At 38.1% G+C, this 22,627-nt stretch overlaps 1 protein-coding gene across 1 annotated transcript in view; it reads left to right on the top strand.

Moving 5' to 3' along the window:
* The first annotated feature begins 1,330 nt into the window (after positions 1 to 1,330).
* polq (polymerase (DNA directed), theta) overlaps positions 1,331 to 22,627 on the top strand; it is a 69,494-nt gene continuing 48,197 nt past the window's right edge. The window contains exons 1-11 of the mRNA XM_052014252.1: positions 1,331 to 1,673; positions 2,826 to 3,008; positions 5,044 to 5,174; positions 7,294 to 7,450; positions 7,772 to 7,880; positions 9,215 to 9,440; positions 11,520 to 11,679; positions 15,052 to 15,198; positions 17,788 to 18,000; positions 19,405 to 19,547; positions 21,982 to 22,171. Coding sequence (XP_051870212.1) covers positions 1,382 to 1,673; positions 2,826 to 3,008; positions 5,044 to 5,174; positions 7,294 to 7,450; positions 7,772 to 7,880; positions 9,215 to 9,440; positions 11,520 to 11,679; positions 15,052 to 15,198; positions 17,788 to 18,000; positions 19,405 to 19,547; positions 21,982 to 22,171 — 1,951 coding nt within the window. The 5' untranslated portion in view covers positions 1,331 to 1,381. The remainder of the gene's footprint in view (positions 1,674 to 2,825; positions 3,009 to 5,043; positions 5,175 to 7,293; positions 7,451 to 7,771; positions 7,881 to 9,214; positions 9,441 to 11,519; positions 11,680 to 15,051; positions 15,199 to 17,787; positions 18,001 to 19,404; positions 19,548 to 21,981; positions 22,172 to 22,627) is intronic.

Raw genomic sequence — 22,627 nt, 5'->3', positions numbered from 1 at the left:
GGAAGATTCAGATGGCAAGGAAAATCAAGTGAATGGGACCTGCACCAAGGTGGGTTTTACTGTGAGGACAAGGAAGTTTCTTGATTTTTAAATACAATTGAAACACTGGGAAAAAAAAATCCTTACTGGTGGATTATCGTACAAATGTTAGTTTGTAGATTATAGCCTAAACTGCCACTTAAAATGGTCAACATTATAATGTTCGTCTCCTGTTAGCAAAACCTAGATGTTCTATCAGGTAGTAGTAGTTGGCTACAGCACTGCGTGAGATATGAGAGTGGAAATTTATATGCAGTGGCTTTAAAGAAACCTTGGATGTGTAGTCAGGTGTCACTTTTGTTACAGCTACTTTTACTGAATTTCTTCCTCTGAAACCTCCCAAGTGAATTGTATAAATATTTGAGGTTTAATGTCTCTCGGCAAAAATATGTTGCTAATGTTTACACAACTCTTCATGTACCTAACTAAATTATAAGTAAACTGGTAGAAACTGAATACTGGGCAATAGAATGATCACTAAACAACTGGATTTCGGAGACTACAAATAAAAGAACCAATTTTAGATTCTGAAAATTGGAAATAAATGGAAAATGATGAAAAGACTTGCAGATCACTCAACACATAAATTTCAAAGGGTTATGCTTGTAATTAAACCATCGTTATTTTTGCTTATGCACATATAGAAATTCTGTGCATCACTGGTATATTTCGGGGAAATATTCTATGGTCCACACCTTAAAATAGGTTCCTGAGCAATGGAGGTGTTAGTCACTGTATGATAAATAAAACAATGCCTTCATATACTTCTGCTTTCATTCAGGTTCCTTCTAAGGTTGAGCCAATCGTTGCAAGTTGTGCTTTTGTGTCTGATTCATCGTTATCACTAGATGATGAACTTGTACAGGCAGCATTGGACCTTGAGAAAAACTGGAGTCCTGGAATTCCAAAAGAAGATGCTGTAAAAGCCATATATTTGAACAATTGTAAGGTGGCTTCCAATTCGGATGGAAACATGACCAAAGAAGTAAATCAATGTGATCTTTTTACTGAAGACAAAAAGTGCTTAAAATTACATTCTGAAGCAAGGGAATATAGTAGCAGAAGTGTGGGACAGAAGTCATTGCAAAACAGGACACCTACATTACAGGCAAAAGCTTTGTCAGAAATAACACAAATTACCTGTGATTTGATTGATAACCCTTTGCATTGTGTTCATGAGGAAATGGACAGAAGTTCTATTGAGGATCATGGATCTGTGGGTAGTGTTATGAAGACTGGTGGAAGGACATTACTGCTGGTCAACAGACACAAAAGGGAAAGGCCCTCATCTATCAACAGTGTAGATTCAGATACTTCAGCCTGCCCTACTGCAAAGAAAGTAATGATTTCTCCTGGGTATTCATCAGCCTTTAATGAAGCCCAACAGAAGTTTCAAAAAGCAAGGCCTGTGGTTAAAAGGCAAGTTAGAATTGTGCACAAGCTGGATAAGAACTTAAAAACTTCAGGGGGACATATCATACTTAGTCCTAACAACCAGAAACTATTGCAAGAGAAGCAGCTTTCTCATTCTAACTGTCCCTTGTCAGTACTGACAGCTCCTCCTGGCCTCAGTCAAAGTTTGTTAGATGGCAGCAAACTCAGTGAGTCCTTGACAGCAACAGCAACAGCAACAGGTACAGTCTATTTAATATGAGCAAATGTAATAATGTTCTCCATTAACTCTTAAGAAAAACAAAATTGCAAGCTATTTTGGAAGCAAACCTGTGGGCACCTTTTGATGTTGCAGTTTATGATGACTACTTTTGTTAGGTATGTCTCTGTTTCTGTCCTGGTCTGATTACTAAATTGTATATTTAAGATTCCATTAATTTCCCATTTAAGATAGAATATTGGAAGGAAAACAATCTTTGGACCTCTTTGCTTTTACATTCTTTATGTTGCTCCATTAGTACAAATGTCCTTCATATTCAATGCATGGATCCAATTTGGTGTGGTGGAGGAGGGAATTCAGTTCCTACAGTTTACAAAATGTTTCTGGTTTCATTTATTTCATAATTGGAATGAATGAATGAAGAAAAAGCAATAAAATGAAACATTTTAAATGAGTATGTTTTGTTTATGAAAGAAGGAGCAACTTTGCTCCCTCTAAATTTGGTGCTGTGCCATCAGTTTTAACATGATACAACTGATGGCTTGCTAAGGCCATTTCAGAGGATGGTTAACAGTTAACTATGTTTCTCTGGGTTTGAAGTCACATATAGGCCAGAGGAGATGAGGATGGCTTGTTCACAAATTAAAGATCACACATTAGCATCTGTGACCTTGCAGCCTCTTTTTTTTAAACCTCCTCTACCACCTCCCATCTGATTGCCCCTTCTTGGTTTTGTCCATTGCTGACGCTCTACTTGCGAAACTGTTTTGTAATACATCTGCTAGTCAAGTCAAAATGATTACAGATCCAGAGCAAGTATCTGAGTGCAAATCTCGTACTGCTTGATGAGTGTATAATACCATGATATAATATGTTATTTTGGTTTTAGTCACCATATCCTTGCAGTATTACCAGTTGTTTTCTAGAATAATTGTATCAAATGTTGAGTGTAAAACTTACTAATTACAAAAAGGATGTGTTTGTAGATCACCCAATGATAATACATGGCTAATCACTTTTAAGTAATAACTGATCAGAAACATTTCTCTACTGCAATAAATTTCAACAATTTTTGTCTAAAATGAAGGTATTTTGCATGACATAGTGGATAATCACTGAAATGTCTCGCAGATCAATCTGCAGTCTCTTTAGGGTTGTTTTCATTTTATTCCAGGACAATGTGGGGAGATAGCTGCTACAACAGAACAAAAGGAGCTGCTGCTACTGTCGAATTGGGGAATACCCAAAGTAGTTCTGGAGAAATATTGGAGCTTGGGGGTGGTGAGCATTTTTGAATGGCAAGCTGAATGTCTTATGCAAAATCGTGTATTGGAGGGAAGAAACTTGGTCTATTCAGGTAGTTTACTATTTTAAATATTTGAGTTGATTTCAGTATTCTGGTGGGTGAAATAGGCCTCAATTAGACCACCTTTCACATATAGGCTAAAATATCAGTGGTGACATACACTAACATTATACATTTTTTGGTCAATTTTTGCATATTCCATCTGGTTCTCTAGAAGTATTCTAGTTACTCTAGATGGGCTTCAGAAGCAGTGTTGTTGTGCCTTCCAATGGAATTGCTAGAAGGTGTGGGTGAATTTTTCATTATCAAGATGCACTGAATGAAAATTAAAGTTGGTTGCAGGATTTTTATCACACTGCATTAGCAATGAATTTGCAATAGAAGGCCTTAAAAGTAAGTGTTACTGAAAGTGTCATTCAGTAGTAGGTTACAGTCTCAATTAGTTGATGCTAATTAGTTTAGCATCCTTGAAAGTGGATAAATTTGCAAGGCCAGTTAAAATATATCCCAGGTTATTAACAGAAGCAATGTAGGAAATTGCAGTCTCCGACTATAATTTTTTGAATCATTTCTGGCTCTCGGAGAGGTGCTGTAGAATTAAAGGACTGCTACTGTTGTCCTATTGTTTAATTAGAGAAGGTATAAACCAGGTAATTATAGGCTATTTCGTTTAAATTCAGTTGTGGGTAAATTATTAGACAATTCTATGGACGGTATAAACCTTCAGTGAGTAAGGAACAGATTAATCAAGGACAGTCAGCGTGGATTTCATTGCATCTTTGAGGCCGTGGCAAAGGTTGATAAAAGCATAGTGTTTCAGGTAGTTCTTGTGGATTTTAGCAAGGCTTTTGACAAGCTCTCATGTGGCAGGCTGGTCAAAAAAGTAAAGGTGCTTGGGATCTAAAGGAGAGAGGCGAATTGTGTCCAAAATTGGCTTAATGGCAGGAAGCAGAGAGTAACAATTGATGGGTAATTTTGTAACCTGAAGGATATAACCGGTGGGTTCCAAAAGGCTCAGTACTTGGTCTCTTGATTAATTAATGACTGAGACTAAATGTAGGGGCACGATAAAGAAATTTGCAGATGGTGCAAAAAATGATAGTGATTTTATGGAGGAAGAAAGCTTTCAACTTCAGTAGCACGCAATAGGTTTGGTCAGTTGGCATAAAATTGCCAAATACATTTAATCCTGAGAAATGAGAGATGCTGCATCTTGGGATGTACAATAAGGTAAGGGACACGATGGACTGACTGTATTGTAAATTTCCCATAATTCTGTGAAGTCCCTGAACTCAATTTGATTACAATGAAAGAATGGTGTGTGGGAAGAAGAGAGAAACTTTTCCCAATCTGAACATCATAGAAATGTCTTAGAACAAGTGTGCTAGTCATGGATGACATTGCTACAGTGTGGATGGGATAAGATTTTACCTAAATGAGGAAATGTCTTTCCACATTGGGAAGATGAGGCAAAATGGGTGCACAACTTGCCTGTTAAATTTTTGCAATGACAGATAAAGTTGTATATTTGCATTTGGGGAGTGAGGAGATGTGGCAGAACTTGATACATGTGGTTAATCTCCCAAGAAAGTGGCTGTGGGAGGAATTGGTTTAATGAGTTGAATATTCCATTAAATAAAAATAGTTGTGCATTGTATTTGCAAATGCCACATTATTAATGTACGGATATTTGCTTTAGTTCCCCATTTCATTCTGGGCTGGGTTGATTCAGATTCCTAATTTGAATGTTGTTTTCAACTGGTCATCAAAGGAAATGGCACAAGTCACGTCTTTGGAATTAATGTTATCGCAGAAACTCTTCTTTTGTTCAGTAACTTTGGTGGAAAAATGCTCATTATTGAACACTAGTTTTATTAATTTCATCTGTTGTTTTCTAAAATTACCAAATATGATTAAATTTTAGAATAAATAAATCATGATTAACATGATTGGAAACTAGGTTTATAAAAGAGCTATTAATATTTACCATTGGAACTCAAACACTGACATCCAGAGATGGGTATGTGACAATTATTCCTGGTACAATTACAACAAAAAAATAAGCACAAATATCTTTGCGTTATAGCCCCAACTAGTGCTGGGAAGACATTTGTTGCAGAATTGCTCATTCTAAAGAGAGTTCTGGAAAGGAGAAAGAAGGCTCTGTTCATTTTGCCGTTTGTTTCTGTGGCAAAGGAGAAAATGTATTACCTGCAGGTGAGTGCAGAACCTAGTGATGTGACAAATGCCAAAATATAATTATAATTCAACACATCTACTTTTGATGTTCATGTGGGGCCAGTTGAAACTTCTCATTTATGTCTAGTTGACATGGATGGTTATGTTAAATTGTGGCTGAGACTTGAGATGAAATGGTCAATGAGAAACATCTTTGCTCTGGACACATTTGTTAAGTTCAGCTCCTTGAAGTCTTAATGATACCATCCTAGAATCATTTTTCTTGCGTTTGTTATTTGCAGTCTGTCATAGGAGAAATCAATCTATTCTTCACTGATTTATTTGTCATTCAGATCAAATTGAAATAACACAGTAATTAGTTAATCACTCAATTCAGACTGTATCTGTGGGAAGAGAAAGCTAAAGCTTTAGGTCAAAGACCCTTTGTAAGAACTGGGAAGGAGGCAAAAAAAAGCTTGTTAAGTTGCAAGGAAAGTGGATTTCCTTCCCAGTTCTGATGAAAGATTTTTGACCTGAAACGTTAGCTCTGTTTCTCTCTCTGCAGATGCAGGATGACCTGTTGAGTATTTCTGGCATTTTATGTTTTTATTTTTGCATTTTTAAAAAAAAATTTAATCATTCAAGTCCATTGGCATCACTGAATCTTGCAACATAGCCATACTGTGATGGAATTGGAAGTACCAGTGGCAATTATTAGGATTTGTTAAATATATTTGATGTTATTAAGAGTGATATTGAACTGTGACCAATAGCTCATCTCACTGATTAATGGTTGCAACCAATAAGCCTATTCTTGATAAGTAACCTGTCCTTAATCAGGTAATCTTTATTGAAATAGTAGTTATGGACTTTAAAATTAGCCTTGGCACCCCTAGAATATTTTGGAGGCTAATTTGCCAACTTTGGACCTCTGATCTTTATCCAATGACTCCTAGTAACATATGTATTAATATCAGGTGACAACAGGATTGCCCGCTGAAAATCTACAGAACTGTACAGATTCTTGGAACTTGCTCTTTAGGTTCATGGAGAATGGAGGACTGGCAATGCTTGTGAACTCCAATTTCCATTGTCATAATGGGAGAGGACTAGAAAACCATTAATATTCGTAGAAATAATGAGGGCTGTGTCAGGGTTTGCTTATTACAGTGAATAATCGAAACAAATTTACCTTCCTCTCCTACCATTGTTTAGAATGCACTATTATATTTTAGTTTGCTGTCAATCATTGAAGAAACTGTCAGGAATAACACTTGTCCAACAGGGAACTGCTGATAATTTGAGCATTGTAATTTATTCAGTTTTTTAGATTTTTGGTAGACCATCGGGCTCTTCCTGCTTTACCATTCATCAAGATTATGGCTGATTTTTTTATCTCAGCTCTGTTTTCTGCCTTTTCATATCCTTCAACTTTATTATCTTGAGATCTATTGTGAACTCAATTACTGAGCCTCTACAACACCCAGGGAAGAGAATTCCAAAGATTCACCACCCTCTGAGTGAGGAGATTTGCCTTCCCAGAAACCAGTGTGGTGAATCTTCACTGGACTCCTTCTATGGCATGTGTATATTTTAAAGCTGAGACCAAAACTGTACATAATACTCCAGCTGAGTCACCAAGATCCTATATGACTACAGTAAGACATCTTTGCTCCTGTAGTCAAATTCTCTTCTAACAAAGCTTTACATACCATTTGCCTTCCTAATTACTAGTTACACCTGCATATTTGCTTTGAATGACTGTGCACAAGGACAGTCATGAGGTTTGAACTTTTGTCTGTAGATCTGTGTTCCAGTCAGATTTATGGCCAAGTCGAGCCAAATCTGATGAGATAGAAGTTTCATCGGATTGTAACATTTCTGTACAATCCAAGTTAGTTTCAGTCTTATTCAATGTGGGAATGCTCTTTGAAAGCAAAATGGGTGGAATTGAATGGTAATGGGATCAAAATAATTGCATTTATGTAACCTCTTATTGCATCTGTTAGGAACACATAAGTGATACAGTGCGAGGTGAATGTAATTAACTATTATTTCTTTTGTCTATCTTCCTATTTCTGTATCATAATTGCAAAAAATGACACCAGCTGAAGGGGAAAAGAAACTGATGTGTGAATATCCTTGGTCTCTATCTCAGAACTTATTCCAAGATGCGATGGTGAGAGTAGAGGGATATATGGGAAGCACATCACCTGCTGGTGGATTTTCATCACTGGATGTAGCTGTGTGTACAATTGAGAAAGCAAATGGACTCATCAATCGAATTATTGAAGAGGAGAAAGTAGATCAACTTGGTGAGAGCCCAAAATATATTTTTACTTTGATGAAAGGTCATTGATTTGAAATATTAAATCTGTTTCTTCCTCCACTGATGCTGCTGGGCCCAAGTATTTCCATCAGTTTGTGGTTTTACTTTTGGTTTCTGGCATTTGCAGCACTTTTTAAATTGTGTGTTAATTTTTTTTTAACCAATGATGTGTGTATTATCACTGTGTTCTATTGGTGGCAAGCTTGTTTCTGAGTATATTGTATGTTCACACCACACTTAATGTGTGATTCCAGCTCCTTATCATGGCTTTCTGATTTTTTTTTTGTTGTTTCTTTTGCTACCATAGGAATAATAGTAGTAGATGAGTTGCATATGTTGGGGGACTCTCATAGAGGATACTTGTTGGAACTTCTCTTAACCAAGATATTATACGTCACTAAAAAGAGAGAAAAAAGGTACATTTTTACAAACTGCTGCCATTGATTAGACACAAAAATCCAGTGTTCTTCTGATGTCACACATTTCTGACAATAGTAATTTGTTTGTGGCAGAGATTCAGTCCTGATCTCAGATATACTATTATGCATAAGTGAAGGGCTGCCTTTCTGTACAGTATCAAATAATTAACAGCAGAGAAGGGGCCACTTAGAGCATTGTATAATTTGGTTATTTGAATGAATTATTTAATTAGTTCCACTCAACTGTACTCACCCTCCTAATCCTGTGATTTGTTCTATAAATACACACAAAGATAAAATCAAATTATAGGTTCCTAAATAATTATTAATTCTTGCATTGAACCTTTGCTGACATGCCTCTTGTGTCACACTTCTAGACTGCAATTCAAAGAATGATTAAAAATTTAAGGGATAAAGGGGTGGCATTCAGACCCTTATGTCCATGTTAAATTTTTGAAATTGGAATATGTGATTAAGGGTACAGTACCAATCCTTGTGGCACACCACTGGTCAAAGGCTTGCAATTACAAAAATAACCCTCAACCATCACCCTCTGCCTCCTGTCATTAAGCCATTTTCAGATTCAATTTGCCAACTTCTCTCAGATCCCATGGGCTCTTGCCTTTTGGGCTAGTCTCCCATGTGGGACCTTGTTAAAGGCTTCCTGAAGTACATCAACTGTTTTACCCTTATCAGCACTCTTAGTTACATGTTCAAAAAGATTCACTCAGTCAAATGGGATCTCCTCTTAACGAAGCCATGCTGATTACCCTTGACCAATCTTTGCCTCTCCAAATGCAGATTAATCCTACCCTCAATTTTTTCCAATAATTTCCTTACCACTGATATTAGACTTGCTGGCTCCTCCCTGCTGCTCTTCTTGAAGAAGTGTACCAAATTTGCTCTCCTAAAGGCATTTGGCACCTCCTCTGTGGCCAGAGAAGATTTCTGTCAGAGCCCCAGCGATCTTTTCCTTTGCCCATTGCAAGTGTTGGGAATTTATCCACCTTTAAGCTGCTAAGACATGTAATATCTCCTCCTTTTCAATGACAATTTGTTCTAGAGTTCCACCAATCCCTTCCCTGAATTTGACTGCAATGTTTTTTCAGTGAATGCAGATAATTCATTTGAGACCTCGCCCTACACAAACCTCATTCTTTATGCAACCGTCAATATTTCTTGATGTACTGGGTCTTTTGGACTTGTCAGCCCTATCTTTCTTCATTATGGGAAGCTGTTGATCCTGAATGACTCCCATTGGTCACAGGTGGACTTACAAATAGGCATGCCTGCCAGCCCTGACGTTGATGGATATATTTCTTGAATTTCAGTCGTAAGGTTTCATCAGAAGAACAGAGACTTAGTGATGGAATACAGATTGTGGGAATGAGTGCCACCCTTCCAAACCTAGGGACTGTAGCCACCTGGCTAAATGCAGAACTGTATTGTACGGACTTCAGGCCTGTACCTCTAATGGAACGGTTAAAAATTGGGAATAAAATTTATGATTCAACAATGACAATGATACGAGAATTTCAACCTGTTCTTCAGGTAAAGGTAAGGATTTGGGTAAGTTTTCCTAAAAATTGAGTTTACTGTCATAATTCTAACTATGATTAGCAACTTGAAATTTTGAATCCCTGAATTGGAGATAAGGCTCCTAAAGTCTTGCTGCAATTATAAAGAACTTTGATCTGATCACATTGGGGGTACTATGACTTATGAGGATCAAGGATAACTTACTTTCACTCCAGTTTAGTGACTAAAAACACCAACATGGGAACCACAGACGTGGCAGGTAGTGGCCTGTGGGGTGGTGAGTAGGTGGTTTGTGAGGTGGTCCATTCCTTCTGCTGCTTATGCATGGCTTGTACATGTTCTCACTGTAAGGAACTGATGTTCTCAATACCATCCCAAATGCTCCTACGCCTTGTGCAGTCATGAGTCAGAGATTCTCAGGAATCAGTGGAGATATTGTTTTTCTTTCAGGGAGGCTTTGAGCACTTTATGTTCCATGTAGTTATTGATTCCGTATATAAAGAAAGGTATAATTGGAAGTGATACAGCATAAAATTCACTAAACTGATTCTTAGGATGGAAAACTTGTAATTGGCAGATCGAAAGAGAAAGATTGGTCTCTATTTACTGGAGTTTGGAAGAATAAGAGGCAATCTCACTGAACCATGTATTCTGAAAGGCATTGACTGGATGGATAGAGTCACAGAGAGATACAGCAGAGAAATAGGCCCTTCAGTGCACAGCCTGCGCTAGCTATCAAACATCCTTTTTTTAACCAATCCTACCCAAACCCATTTTATTCTCCCACTTTCCCATCAACTCTTCCAGATTCTGCCACTCACCTAAATACTTGGGGCAATTTATAGTAGTCAATTCACCTACAAACCTGCACGTCTTTGGGATATGGGAGGAAACTGGAGCACCCGGAGGAAACTCGCACGGGGAGAATGTACAAATTCCATACAGACAGCACCCAAGGTCAGCATTGAACCCAGGTCGCTGGAGCTGTGAGGCAGCAGCTCCACTGGCTGTGCCACTGTGTTGCCAGAGGATAAAGGGTTGACCATTTAGGACTGAGGGAAAATGCCTTAAGTGGGATAAATCTTTAGAATTCTCTAAACAAGAACATTATGTCTGATCAGTCATTGAGTATATTTTCAAGACTGAGATTCATAGATTTAAGGGCTCTTAAGGGAGTCACGGGAAATACGGAAGATGCACTTGAGTTATAGGATCAGCCATGTTATGAATGGAAGCACAAAATTAGAAATCTGTATTGCCCAGTTCTGCTTCCATTTTGTTTTAATCATAAGCCAAAAAAATCATTTGGATGTGGGCTGCATCATAAAATTTCTCCAGTCATATGAAAATTAATATTTTATCCTTGAAGAGAAATCACACGATGGTCCATATGGTAATGAAAAACCACTTTGGTAAGCAATTGAGTAAAATTGGGGAAAGCAATAGTTTTTACATGTTCCTTTGTGAGCAACCCTAGTGGGCATGAAATACTGGGAATTTTGAAAAGAGTGTTGTTGCCCCTGATAAATTTTAATAATTTATATCCACAGAATATAGCACAAAATATGTTTAAAAAGTACCAAAATCCCTTGGGTAAATAAAAAGTCAAAAGTAATGTGGATGCATGTGCATCCCCTCATAAATTTGGAATCTGTAAACCCTGGCTGAAGCCTCAATGTTTAGCTTTGCAGTGAAAGATTGAATTGTTTTATCACAGTGCTAACCTTTCTTAAGTTTATCAGTACGTATTCATCAATGGAGCAAAATTAAAGGAATGCTTTTGGTTGGAATTGACAGGTTCACAATTTTATATTTTCCTTGCCTTGTGTTTTTAGTCCTTCATACAAGTTTGTAATTAATATATGCCTCTCACCCCTCCCTTATCCTGACCTGCAAAAGATGTACAAATGAGCATATGTGGGAGCAATTTTACTTAACAATTTGTGTGAAACCTCGTGTAGCTGTTTGAGTGATTTTCATAGAAATGCTCGAATCCAAGAAGTTTAATCGGACAGACCTATAATTACTAATGAAAAATCCACTTGATGGTTTATAATTGTTGGTAGTTGATGTCAATGTGTACATTATTGCTTGTAGGGTGATGAGGACGATATAGTCAGTCTTTGCTATGAGACTGTACATGATGGCCACTCCGTCCTTCTCTTCTGTCCTTCTAAGAATTGGTGCGAAAAGCTGTCTGAAACCATAGCCAGAGAGTTCTGCCATTTGCACCACAGTGCTGCTGTTGGCACAGAAGGTGAGTACCCTTGTTACTCATTAATTCAGACTCTGGTTATTTGAGAATTATTCTAGTTTGCCTTTTAGAGTTGATAATTTGGATGTTCAGATTTAGTGAATCAGAATCAGATGTATTATCACTGACATATGACATGAAGTTTGTTGTTTTGCGGTACAGTGCAAAGACATAAAACTTTTAAATTACAAAAATAAATAGTGCAAGAGAGAAGAATAATGAGGTAGTGTTCATGGATTGTTCAGAAATCTTGTGGCGGAGCAGAAGTGTTCCACCATTAGTGTTCCTGAATTGTTGAGTGTGGGTCTTCAGGCTCCTGTACCACCTCCCTGATGGTAGTATTGAGAAGAAGGCATATCCTGGATGGTGAGGGTCCTTAATGATGGATGCCGCTGCCTTGAGGCACCACCTCTTGAAGATGTCCTTGATGGTGGAGAGGGTTGTGCCCGTGATGGAGCTGGCTGAGTCTATAACCCTCTGCAGCCTCTTTTGATCCTGCGCATTAAGGTTCCATACCAGGCGGTGATGCAACCAGTCAGAATGCCCTCCACTGTACATCCATAGAAATTTGTAGGAGTCTTTGGTGACATACCAAATCTCCTCGAACTCCTAACAAAGCAGAGCCACTGGAATGCCTTTTTTGTGATTGCATCAATGTGTTGGGCCCAGGATAGATCCTCTGAGATAATGATGCCCAGGAACATGAGGCTGCTCATCCTTTCCACTGCTGACCCCTCAGTGAGGACTGGTGTGTGTTCTCCTGACTTCCCCTTCCTGAAGTCCACAATCAATTCCTTGGTCTTGCTGACATTGAGTACAAGGTTGTTGTTGTGACACCACTCAACCAGCCGCTCTACCTCACTCCTGTAAGCCGCCTCATCATCATCATCTGAGATTCAACCAACAATAGTGGTGTCATTGGCGAATTTATAGATGATGTTTGAGCTGTGCTTAGCCACACAGTCAGGAGTGTAGCGAGAGTAGAGCAGTGGGCTAAGCACGCATTCTTGAGGTGTCCTGTGTTGTTAGTCAGCGGGGAGGAGATATTATTACTGATTCGCACTGACTGTGGTCTCCCAATAAGGAAGATGAGGATCTTGTTGCAGAGGGACGTACAGAGGTCCAGGTTTTGAAGCTTAGTTATTAGTACCATGAGACACAGTAGCAGAATTAGGCCATTCAGCCCTTTGAGTCTGCTCTGCCATTCGATCATGGCTGATATACTTTTCCCTCTCAACCTCATTCTCCTGCCTTCTCCCCATAACCTTTGACACCCTTGCTAATCAAGAACCTATCAACTTCAGCTTTAGATATACCCAATGACTTGGCCTCCACAGCCGTCTGTAGCAATGAATTCCACAGATTCACCACCTCTGGCTAAAGACACTCCTCCTCATCTCTGTTCTAAAGGGACGTCCTTCTATTCTGAGGCTGTGCCCTCTGGTCCTAGACTCTCCCACTACTGGGAACATCCTCTCCACCTCCACTCTATCCAGGCCTTTCAATATTTGGTAGGTTTCAATGAGATCCCCCCCTCATCCTTCTAAACTCCAGCAAGTACAGGCCCACGGCCATCAAACACTCCGCGTACATTAACCCTTTCATTCCCAGGATCATTCTTGTAAACATCCTCTGCATCGTCTCCAATGCCAGCACATCCTTCCTGAGATTTGGGGCCCAAACCTGCTCACAATACTCTAAATGTGGTCTGACCAATGCCTTATAAAGCCTCAGCATTACATCCTTGCTTTTATATTCTAGTTCTCTCGAAATGAATGCTAACATTGCATTTGCCTTCCTTATTACCGACTCAACCTGCAAGTTAACCTTTAGGAAGTCCTGCTCTAGGACTCCCAAGTTCCTTTGCACCGATTTCTGAATTCGCTCCCTGTTTAGAAAATAGTCTGTGCATTTATTGCTTCTACCAAAGTGCATGACCGTACACTTCCCTAAGTTGTATTCCATCTGCCACTTCTTTGCCCATTCTCTCAACCTGTCCAAGCCCTTCTGCAGAGTCCCTGCTTCCTCAACACTACCTGCCCCTCCACCTATCTTTGTGTCATCCACAGATTTGGCCACAAAGCTATCAATTCCATCATTCAGATCATTAACATATAATGTGAAAAGTAGCGGACCCACCACTGACCCCTGCAGAACACCACTTGTCACCGGCAGCCAGCCAGAAAAGGCCCCCTTTATTCCCACTCTTTGCCTTCTGCCAGTCAGCCAATCTTCTGTCCATGCTGGTACCTTTCCTGTAATACCATGGGCTCTTATCTTGTTTAGCAGCCTCATATGCGGCACTTGTCAAAGGCCTTCTGAAAATCCAAGTAAACAACATCCACTAACTCTCATTTGTCTATCCTGCCTGTTACTTCCTCAAAGAATTCAACAGATTTGTCAGGCAAGATCTCCCCTTAAGGAAACCATGCTGACTGTGGCCTATTTTATCATGAGCTTCCAAGTACCCCAAAACCTCATCCTTAAAAATGGGCTCTAACATCTTATCAACCACTGAAATCAGGCTAACTGGCCTATAATTTCCTGTCTTTTGCCTTCCTCCCTTAAAGAGTGGAATGACATTTGCGATTTTCCAGTCCTCAGGAGCCATTCCTGACTCTAGTGATTCTTGAAAGATCACAACTAATGCCTCCACAATCTCTTCAGCTACCTCTTTCAGAACCCTGGGTGTAGTCCATCCAGTTCAGGTGACTTATCTACCTTAAGACCTTTCAGCTTCCCAAGCACATTCTCCTTAATAAAAGCGACTGCACTCGCTTCCGCCTCCTGACTCTCGAATTTCTGCCATGTTTCTGGTGTCTTCCACACTGATGCAAAATACTTGCTCAGTTCATCTGCCATTTCTTTGTTCGCCATTACTACCTCTCCAGCATCATTTTCCAGCGGTCCGATGTCCACTCTTGCCTCTCTTTTACTCTTAGTACATAGAGACTGCAATGGCTATGGAAACAGATTTAATTGTGGATTTCAAAAGGAATGTTAAGGACTTGGGTGGGGTGGGGTAGAATCTCCAAGTCCATGAGTTAGTCACACAACTGTCATTTTTTTTCCAGCATGCTAAACTTAGCAAGTGTGATTCAATACTAACTTCTATAAGAGAACTGGATAATACTTTAAAAGGAAAAAAATAGGCACATCTTTGGCAAAAGAGCAGGAAAGTGAGACTAGTTGGATGGCTTTTTCAAATAGCTGATGGAGGCACAAGGCCTGAATATTTAGCTTCTCTGCTTTGAATCGTGTTAAGTGATTATCCTATGGTATTGTGTATCACTTCATTTGAATTTTTCATCAAATGTAATTAAATTTTGTGGTTCATGTGTTTCATTATTACATTTTCTGTGTGTTTTAATGTAGGATTTGTAAAAGCATCCAAATTGCTTCCATTTGCACTGCGCAGGGATGAACTTCAGGAAATTGTGGACCAGTTGAAGCGATCGCCAACAGGACTCGATGTGGTGCTTGGTCGCACTGTACCTCAGGGAGTGGGCTTTCATCATGCTGGTATTGTTTATTTGTATCAATGTAAAATGTAATTGCTAGCTATTTTTCTGAATGAGCAAATTGATAAGTAAATATAATACTTTTTTTGCATAAGGCTAATTTGTGTGTGAAGATGATTAAGATCATGTATATTTACCCAGGAATGGCTTATTTGAATTTGTGGATAAGCTTCACAAATAAGATTTGTGGATAAACTGAGCCAATACTATAGATCAGTTCAAGGAGAACAAACTTAAACTGCTGGATAATGTAGGATGTATGATTATCAAGTTTGCGGATGACATGAAAATTGGTGGTGGTGTGGATAGCAAGGAAAGTTGTCCAAGGCTGCAATAGGATGTAGATCAGATGCAAAATTGGGTGGAGTATTGGCTGATGAAATTTAATCCTGATGTGTGCAAGGTGATGCGTTTTGGGAAGTCAAATAAGGGTAGGATAGATACAGTAAATGGTAGGGCACTACGAATTGTTGATAAACAGAGAGACCAAGGAGTCCAAATCCATAGTTCTCTGAAAGTGGAAACACAGGTCGATGGGGTGGTGAAGAAGGTATATTGCTTGCTTTCATAGTTGGGGCATAGGATACAAGGGTTGGGATGTTATGTTGCAACTTAGATTAGTTCATTGTCATATACAATTCCTTACTTGCTTAAAGCTCACAGAGTAAACAGTATTTATGGTAATAATAAATACAACATTGAGCGCAAAACAGCAGAATGATTTGACGTTGGGTCATACCCAAATATCTTTACTTCTGCCGTTAATTTATCTCATTATGATTGCCTGGTGCATTCAGATAGAAGGGCTTTAATTTTGACTTTTTAATCAATAGTCCTCTCTTTGTAACACTACTTGCTTCTGCATTATCACCATTCCATGTCCTGTTCTTTTCTATTGCACTTGGGTTATAATTACTCATACTTTTTACCTTGTTCTACTAAACTATAATTTTCCCTTCACCTGAACCCTTTCTCCAACACCCCCTCCCACCTTGACCATTCCCAATTTCCCACAATTTAGTTCAAAATCTGTTTTTAGGGCCAGTTATTTGATTTGTAAGGACATTGGTCTCACAATTCAAGTGAAACCTGACCCAATGGAATAGCCGTCTCTTTTCACAGCATGGCTTGTATTGAACCTCTTTTCTCGTACATCACTCTGATCTGTTTGACCTTAGGCCAATTTGCAAGTGGTTCAGGGAGTGACCCAGGGACTACCTTTGTGGTTCTGCTTTTTAATTTATACTCAGGCTCTACATACGCCCTCAGCGAAACTTTCTTTCTTAAGTCCTACTTGTATTAATTGCAGTGAGGACCAAGACAACTGAACTGGTTCAGACAAACCCTTCCCATTCCAATACCCCTCCAGTTCTGAGATGTTGTTCTTAATTGAACAGGGTGCATAACTTTCTTGTGGCTGTGAAGCTGTGAAGAATGGCTACTACCCCCTTAACTGTATTGTACCCTTTCACAATCACATTCCTTTTTATTCCTTAATAATCCTTATGACATCACTGTGATACATCAGACTATCCAAGTGAATGGCCTGGTGTAACACGGTGTTATGGTCAGTTTGCTCATTCATCCAGCTGTGCTTGCTCTCATCCTCCGTCTGCAAGAGCCTATCATAGGTTGGTTTGCTGAGGGTGCTCCGGTACTACCTTCTGAGTTCCCTTAACTGATTTGCAGTCACACCCTACTGTTCCTGACCATTAACCGATCTACAGTACTTAACCTCAGGGATACAATTGCCTCTTGAAACAAAGTAACCAGATAAGTTTCTCCCTTCGTGAATGCTTCACAATTTCTGAAGCTCAAACTTTAGTTCCTTGACAACCAAAGTTCCTTGAACTGCGGACACCTTCTGTAGGTATGTTTACTTGAAATTTAACTCGCCTTCACAAATCTCTAAATGCTAAAGTCACAACACATCACCTTCCCCATCATCTCCATCTTACTTTGTTTATTTAGCTTTCTTTTGAAATGTTATTATTCAAATTCTAAATGCACTTTTAATCTAGCTAATAATCTGTTATTATTAGTTTCAATTCTTCATTATAATTTAGACAACAATTCTAATATTTCTAATGATTCTTAATAAATAACCTATCTATCTATTTTAATTCTGCCAATGACCTCACCCCCACTACATCAAACACCCACTCACCAAATTCTTTTGCACTCTGTAGGAATTATACTCGGATGAAAATCACTCCATGGGTTAGTAAAAACTACTTGCAAATATACTCCCAAATTCCCAAGTGTTGATTTAGTTTCTGCTGAAATTACCAGTTAACCAGTTCTAGGCAGGCAGATTGCTCTCCATTGACTAATAATATAAAGGAATTTACAAGTTAAGGTTTAATTTTTTGCAATTTTCCCACTGATTAAGTTCTTGATCTTTGTACTCAGTAGAACATGCTACCACACACTTGTGCTGTATGAGGTACTTTTCAGTTGATGTTTTACATAAAAGGAGATTGTGAGGCTTTTTCCAAATTCATATTGAATTGTGCAAAGTCTGCATTAGTAATTGGTGAGCATGATTACTTAATCTGTTTATGATTTTTTTTTCTTATTTCCATGTTAGGATTGACTTTCGATGAACGGGATATTATTGAGGGAGCATTTCGTCAGGGTTTAATTCGTGTTCTTGTGGCTACCTCCACCCTCTCCTCTGGTGTGAATTTACCAGCTCGTCGTGTGATTGTGAGATCACCAGTGTTTAATGGACGACTTCTTGACGTTATTACATACAAACAGATGTCTGGGAGAGCTGGGAGAAAAGGAGTGGACACCATGGGTTAGCATAGCCTGCTGTTACTTGGAAATAGTTGTATAATTCATGAAACTTACCTTTTGGGTAGTAAGTCAAACAGTGATATTGTTTCTTAGAGTGCAGTCCTAATTAATCATCACTAAATAGTGTAAATTCGAAATACTACCAGGAATTGGATACACCAAGACTTTTTTTCAACGAGTAGTTGGATATCTGATGCTAGTCTGCTGGTAACTGATTTCATTGAATTTCCAGGGTATTCATTTAAAAAATGATTGATCTATCAGATTAACAGACTATCAAAAAGTTTATTATCAACTTTATATCAGATGTTATTTAAACAGAGTATATCTTTTAAAATAAAATTATTCTGACTTTGAATACACTTCTTAATACTAGTTTCTACAAGGGACGGCAGGATGATACTCCTGATCTATAGTGATGAAGAGAGCTTTTCAATTCCCAGTTCCTTCATATAGGATAATTATGTTTCATAGATTTATAGATTAATTGTTTGGAGTAATAGGAGTGTGAGCACATGGTCATTCAGATCTTCATATTGACAGAATATTAGCCTAAGTATAGCAATGAATCTGTGCAAAATAAGACTGATCTGTTATTGGGCCAGAACATGCTGCCTGTGCTCATTGCTGACCTGAATATCAAGTACAAACTTGCATTTGCAAATCCATTTTTATAAACTTGTTCTGTGAAGCCAATCTAATCCCAAATGGTGAAGCCCTGCATGTCAGTAAGGCTTGTGCTGAAATACCATCATAAAGAAGGGAAACAAGAATGATAAAACCTCGCCCATGGAACAACTGTGCTGATTTGAAGTGAGGTATCTATGAAGAACTACAATGAGTATTCCAGTGACTAATTTACCACTGGAGTCTTTACTGCGATCTTCAGGGAGAAGTGTTTTCTCCTTAAAACTGTTCTACCCTTGGTTATCCGTAGCTCTTTTAGGAATGTATTATCCATTGGAAAGTCATGAATTTTCATAACTTTTTAACAGTAATTATGTAACTTTAAATTAAATTAAAATCATCTGCCAAATAATATGTGAAGTAAAACCTAAACATATTTAAATTGAGGTATAAACCAACAGGTAATAATGAGGTCATTTGGAATTGATTCATGAACAATTTTGTCCCAATTTAGTCCAGTCATTCTGGCATTCATCACATGTCTGCAAGGTCTGTTAGTTATTCAGTAAAACTTTAAATTTTTTATGATTTTGTTTTAATGATTTGTATACTTAATATTTGTGTATATTTAAAATAGAATTGTTATAGTGAGTGAAGTTCATGTGAATTCATCACTTTATTTTAATTCTATTTTCTTAGAAGAGTAGCAAGTAGAGGAGGAATACATGATATTTAAGTAGAAGATATCTAAAATGTTCAATTTTATACTTTGTTGAAGGCGAAAGTATATTGGTGTGTAAAAATTCAGAAAGAACCAAAGGAATGAGCCTGTTACAAGGCTCTCTTAAACCCGTGCACAGCTGCCTTGTGAAGAAGGAGGGAGAGGACGTCACCACCAGCATGATCCGAGCCATCCTTGAGGTTAGATCCAATAGTTATGGAACTCGTTCAACCCAATGTATTTACAGGTCTTGGCTAAAAAACTTTAGCTCTCTGGAGTCTCGTGATGTTTATTTCCATCCCATTGTTGATAAGTTTGTTAATAATGTGCAATAAGTCAAATTTGATGTTTAATAGATGTTAAATTAGCTATGAAGCATCTGCAAACCCTTAAAATTTAATTGAAACTCTGCCATAGCTACTGCAAAATATAAAATAACATTGTCAGATATATAAAATGAGATGAAAGTAAATTTTTGATGCAATAGTCTTAGTTTGCCAGAATTGGGTATTGTTGAAAATTCTACATATGTCAGAAAACCTCAAACAAAACCAGCCAATTTACCAAGCACTGCAGCCAATCAGATCATTCATTCGTGATTAGTGGGTATATTTCTCTTTGTCAGTGGATTAAAAAAAATAATTTATTTGTTCAGATAAAAGCATAGCTCTCACCAAAGCTGTAGATAAAATAATCGGTTTGCTCCACATTTGGAGCATCGTTGAGGATAGCCTTTTTTGAATTGATTGCCAGCAAAGGTGACTTGGAGGAGAAATGCCCAAAGGGTTAATTTAAAAATATCTTCAGGTAGGAACCAATGTTCAGAGTCATTTCTAAGGAAATGAAACATTCATGCCAATTCAGCCATCAGACTTGCAAAGACATAACATTTCTCACTGGGGGTAGAAAATGAGCCATCAAACTGCAGACCTGGGGATGGCTGATTGACAAACCCTTACAGGATATATGTGAAACGTATGTGAAAAGAAATCAGAGCAGGGGAGTGAACAATGACCTGTGATGTCAAGAAGCCAATGGTTTATAGATTTAGAGATCATCAGAGTTACTTTCAAAGTTTTGGGATTGGGGAATCATTGATACCAAAATAATTGAGTGGTGCAGCTGGTGCCTCTCAGCTCCAGCGACCAGGGTTCAATCCTGATCTCCAGTGCTGTCTGTGTGGAGTTTGCACATCTTCCTTGTGATCACGTGGGTTTTGTCCAGGTGCTCTGTTTTCTTCCCACATCCCAAAGATGTGCAGGTTGGTTGATTAGTTGGCCACTGTGAATGGCCTCTGGTGTGTAGATAGAATCTGGGGGAGTTGATGGGAATGTGGGAGAGTAATCAAAAGGGATTAATGTAGGATTGATGGTTGATAATTGGCATGGTCTTGGGCCTGAGGGCCTGTTTCCCTGCTGAATGTCTATGACGTGTCAGCTAAATTGCCCAAGGGAATTGAAGATTTACCAAACAGTTTTTAGATGTTAAGCCCTTCTGTTCTTAAATGTACTTGTTGATTCTAATAGATGTCTTTGTGGTAAAGTTCATTCAACTACTTCAAGTATTTATGGGAAATTAACTTTACATTTGGAAAATATAATGGCCTAAAGAAGTTCAGATACAGCAATGCCAATCACATACAGGCAGATATAGGTGTGTCATTTTGATTTGCAAGTTCCCCTGAGATTAAAGGAGGCAAGACTGAATTTGCCTGATTCAGATATCCACCACTGTAGGAAAATAAAATGAGGCAAGGATTTGGGGGATGGATCTTGAAAGGAGCAGGGTTATTGCTGATGTCTCAGAAGCTTTTTGCCAGCTTTTTAGGGTCTGGACAGGTAGCCACTTCAAATGCACCAGCTCGTGGACAAAATTGTATAAATCATAAGTTCTGAGAATAACAATGTTGACAAATGTATAATCTATTCACTAGACTGGTCATCCAATAATGTTAACTATAAATTTTTGAAGAGGCTAATAGTAAAATAAATTAACTTTGATGGCAAAGTTATTACTGGTGAGCATTTAATTTGAATTGTTGAGACATAACTGATTTTGTAGCCTCAGATACTGACTTGTTATTTAACCACTGGTTATTTTTAATGCTGTCATTGTTTGGGTGCTGCTAACTGTGATTCCAACGTGAACAAATGCATCTGTTGTCTGACTTTTTTTTAGTAATTGTTGAAAGTTCAATTTAGTCTCTCAGTTGCATGGTCCTATTGAGAGGCTTGTGTATATGCTAATAGAATCTGCAAGTTAAATAGGCATTGTTACCTCCAGAGAGACTGGGTCATAAAACCCAAATGTTTCCTGATCAACAGGTTAAATTGTCCTTGTGAATATTTTCGCTGGGTTATTAATCCTGGTGGTTTTTTTTCATTAATCTGCCAGATTATGGTACATACATGCAAGTAGAAATGGTCTTAGACAGGAACATGCCATATATACTCTCACATTTTAGTTAATTACGAGGAAGATTATTGTTTAAGATATTGTTTGAGGTGGTTGGGAAGTGGTGCTGTTTTAGAATTCTGTGATTGCATCTAAATAGACCACTTATGAATATAATCAAATGTGTAATGTTTTGGACATTGTAGAATTTACAGCAGTTCATATTTATTCTGATTTCAGATAATAGTAAGTGGTGTTGCCAGCACCCCAGAAGATGTACGTGTGTATACTTCATGCACACTGTTGGCTGCTAGTGCACTTGAAAGTGAAGTAACATCAATCCAAGGCAACACCATTGACGATTCTATTGAGTACTTGATGGAGAATGAGTTTATTCAGATACTGGAAGAGGACCGGGAAGGAGATAAAAGTAATTTTTTCCTATAACTCTATTTTATTATCAGGCAAATAAATAATAGTCTTATGCACTTTCTAGTGTTCAGACAAACTGTCCAATTTCTACTGTTGTAAAGCTAGTTCCATTCTGCACATTATTTTTTAGAAACATTTTTTTTCTTTATATTGTTTAGTTTTATTTATCCAGTTCAACATGTTTTTACATTAAATTTTTGTCAATTTAATGTAATTTTCCATTTGTTTAATTTTACCTAGTTTGTTTAATGTTCTGTATCCAGTATAAATTTGTGAACATTCAAACTTCTTTTCAAAAGCAATTTATTGTTTTAATTTGTACATTTGTTGACAACCAGTAATGGTTAACCTGTCTAATATTCAGACAGTTCTTTGTAAATTATGTTCTTTCTGCCTTGATTGTGTAATGAATGGAACAGGGTGAAAATCTGTCCTCTGATCTTACTTCCAGAGT

The sequence above is a fragment of the Pristis pectinata genome, chromosome 4, assembly GCF_009764475.1.
Source record: "Pristis pectinata isolate sPriPec2 chromosome 4, sPriPec2.1.pri, whole genome shotgun sequence".
Classification (NCBI taxonomy): domain Eukaryota; kingdom Metazoa; phylum Chordata; class Chondrichthyes; order Rhinopristiformes; family Pristidae; genus Pristis; species Pristis pectinata.
This window is presented reverse-complemented; position numbering and strand designations above follow the sequence as displayed.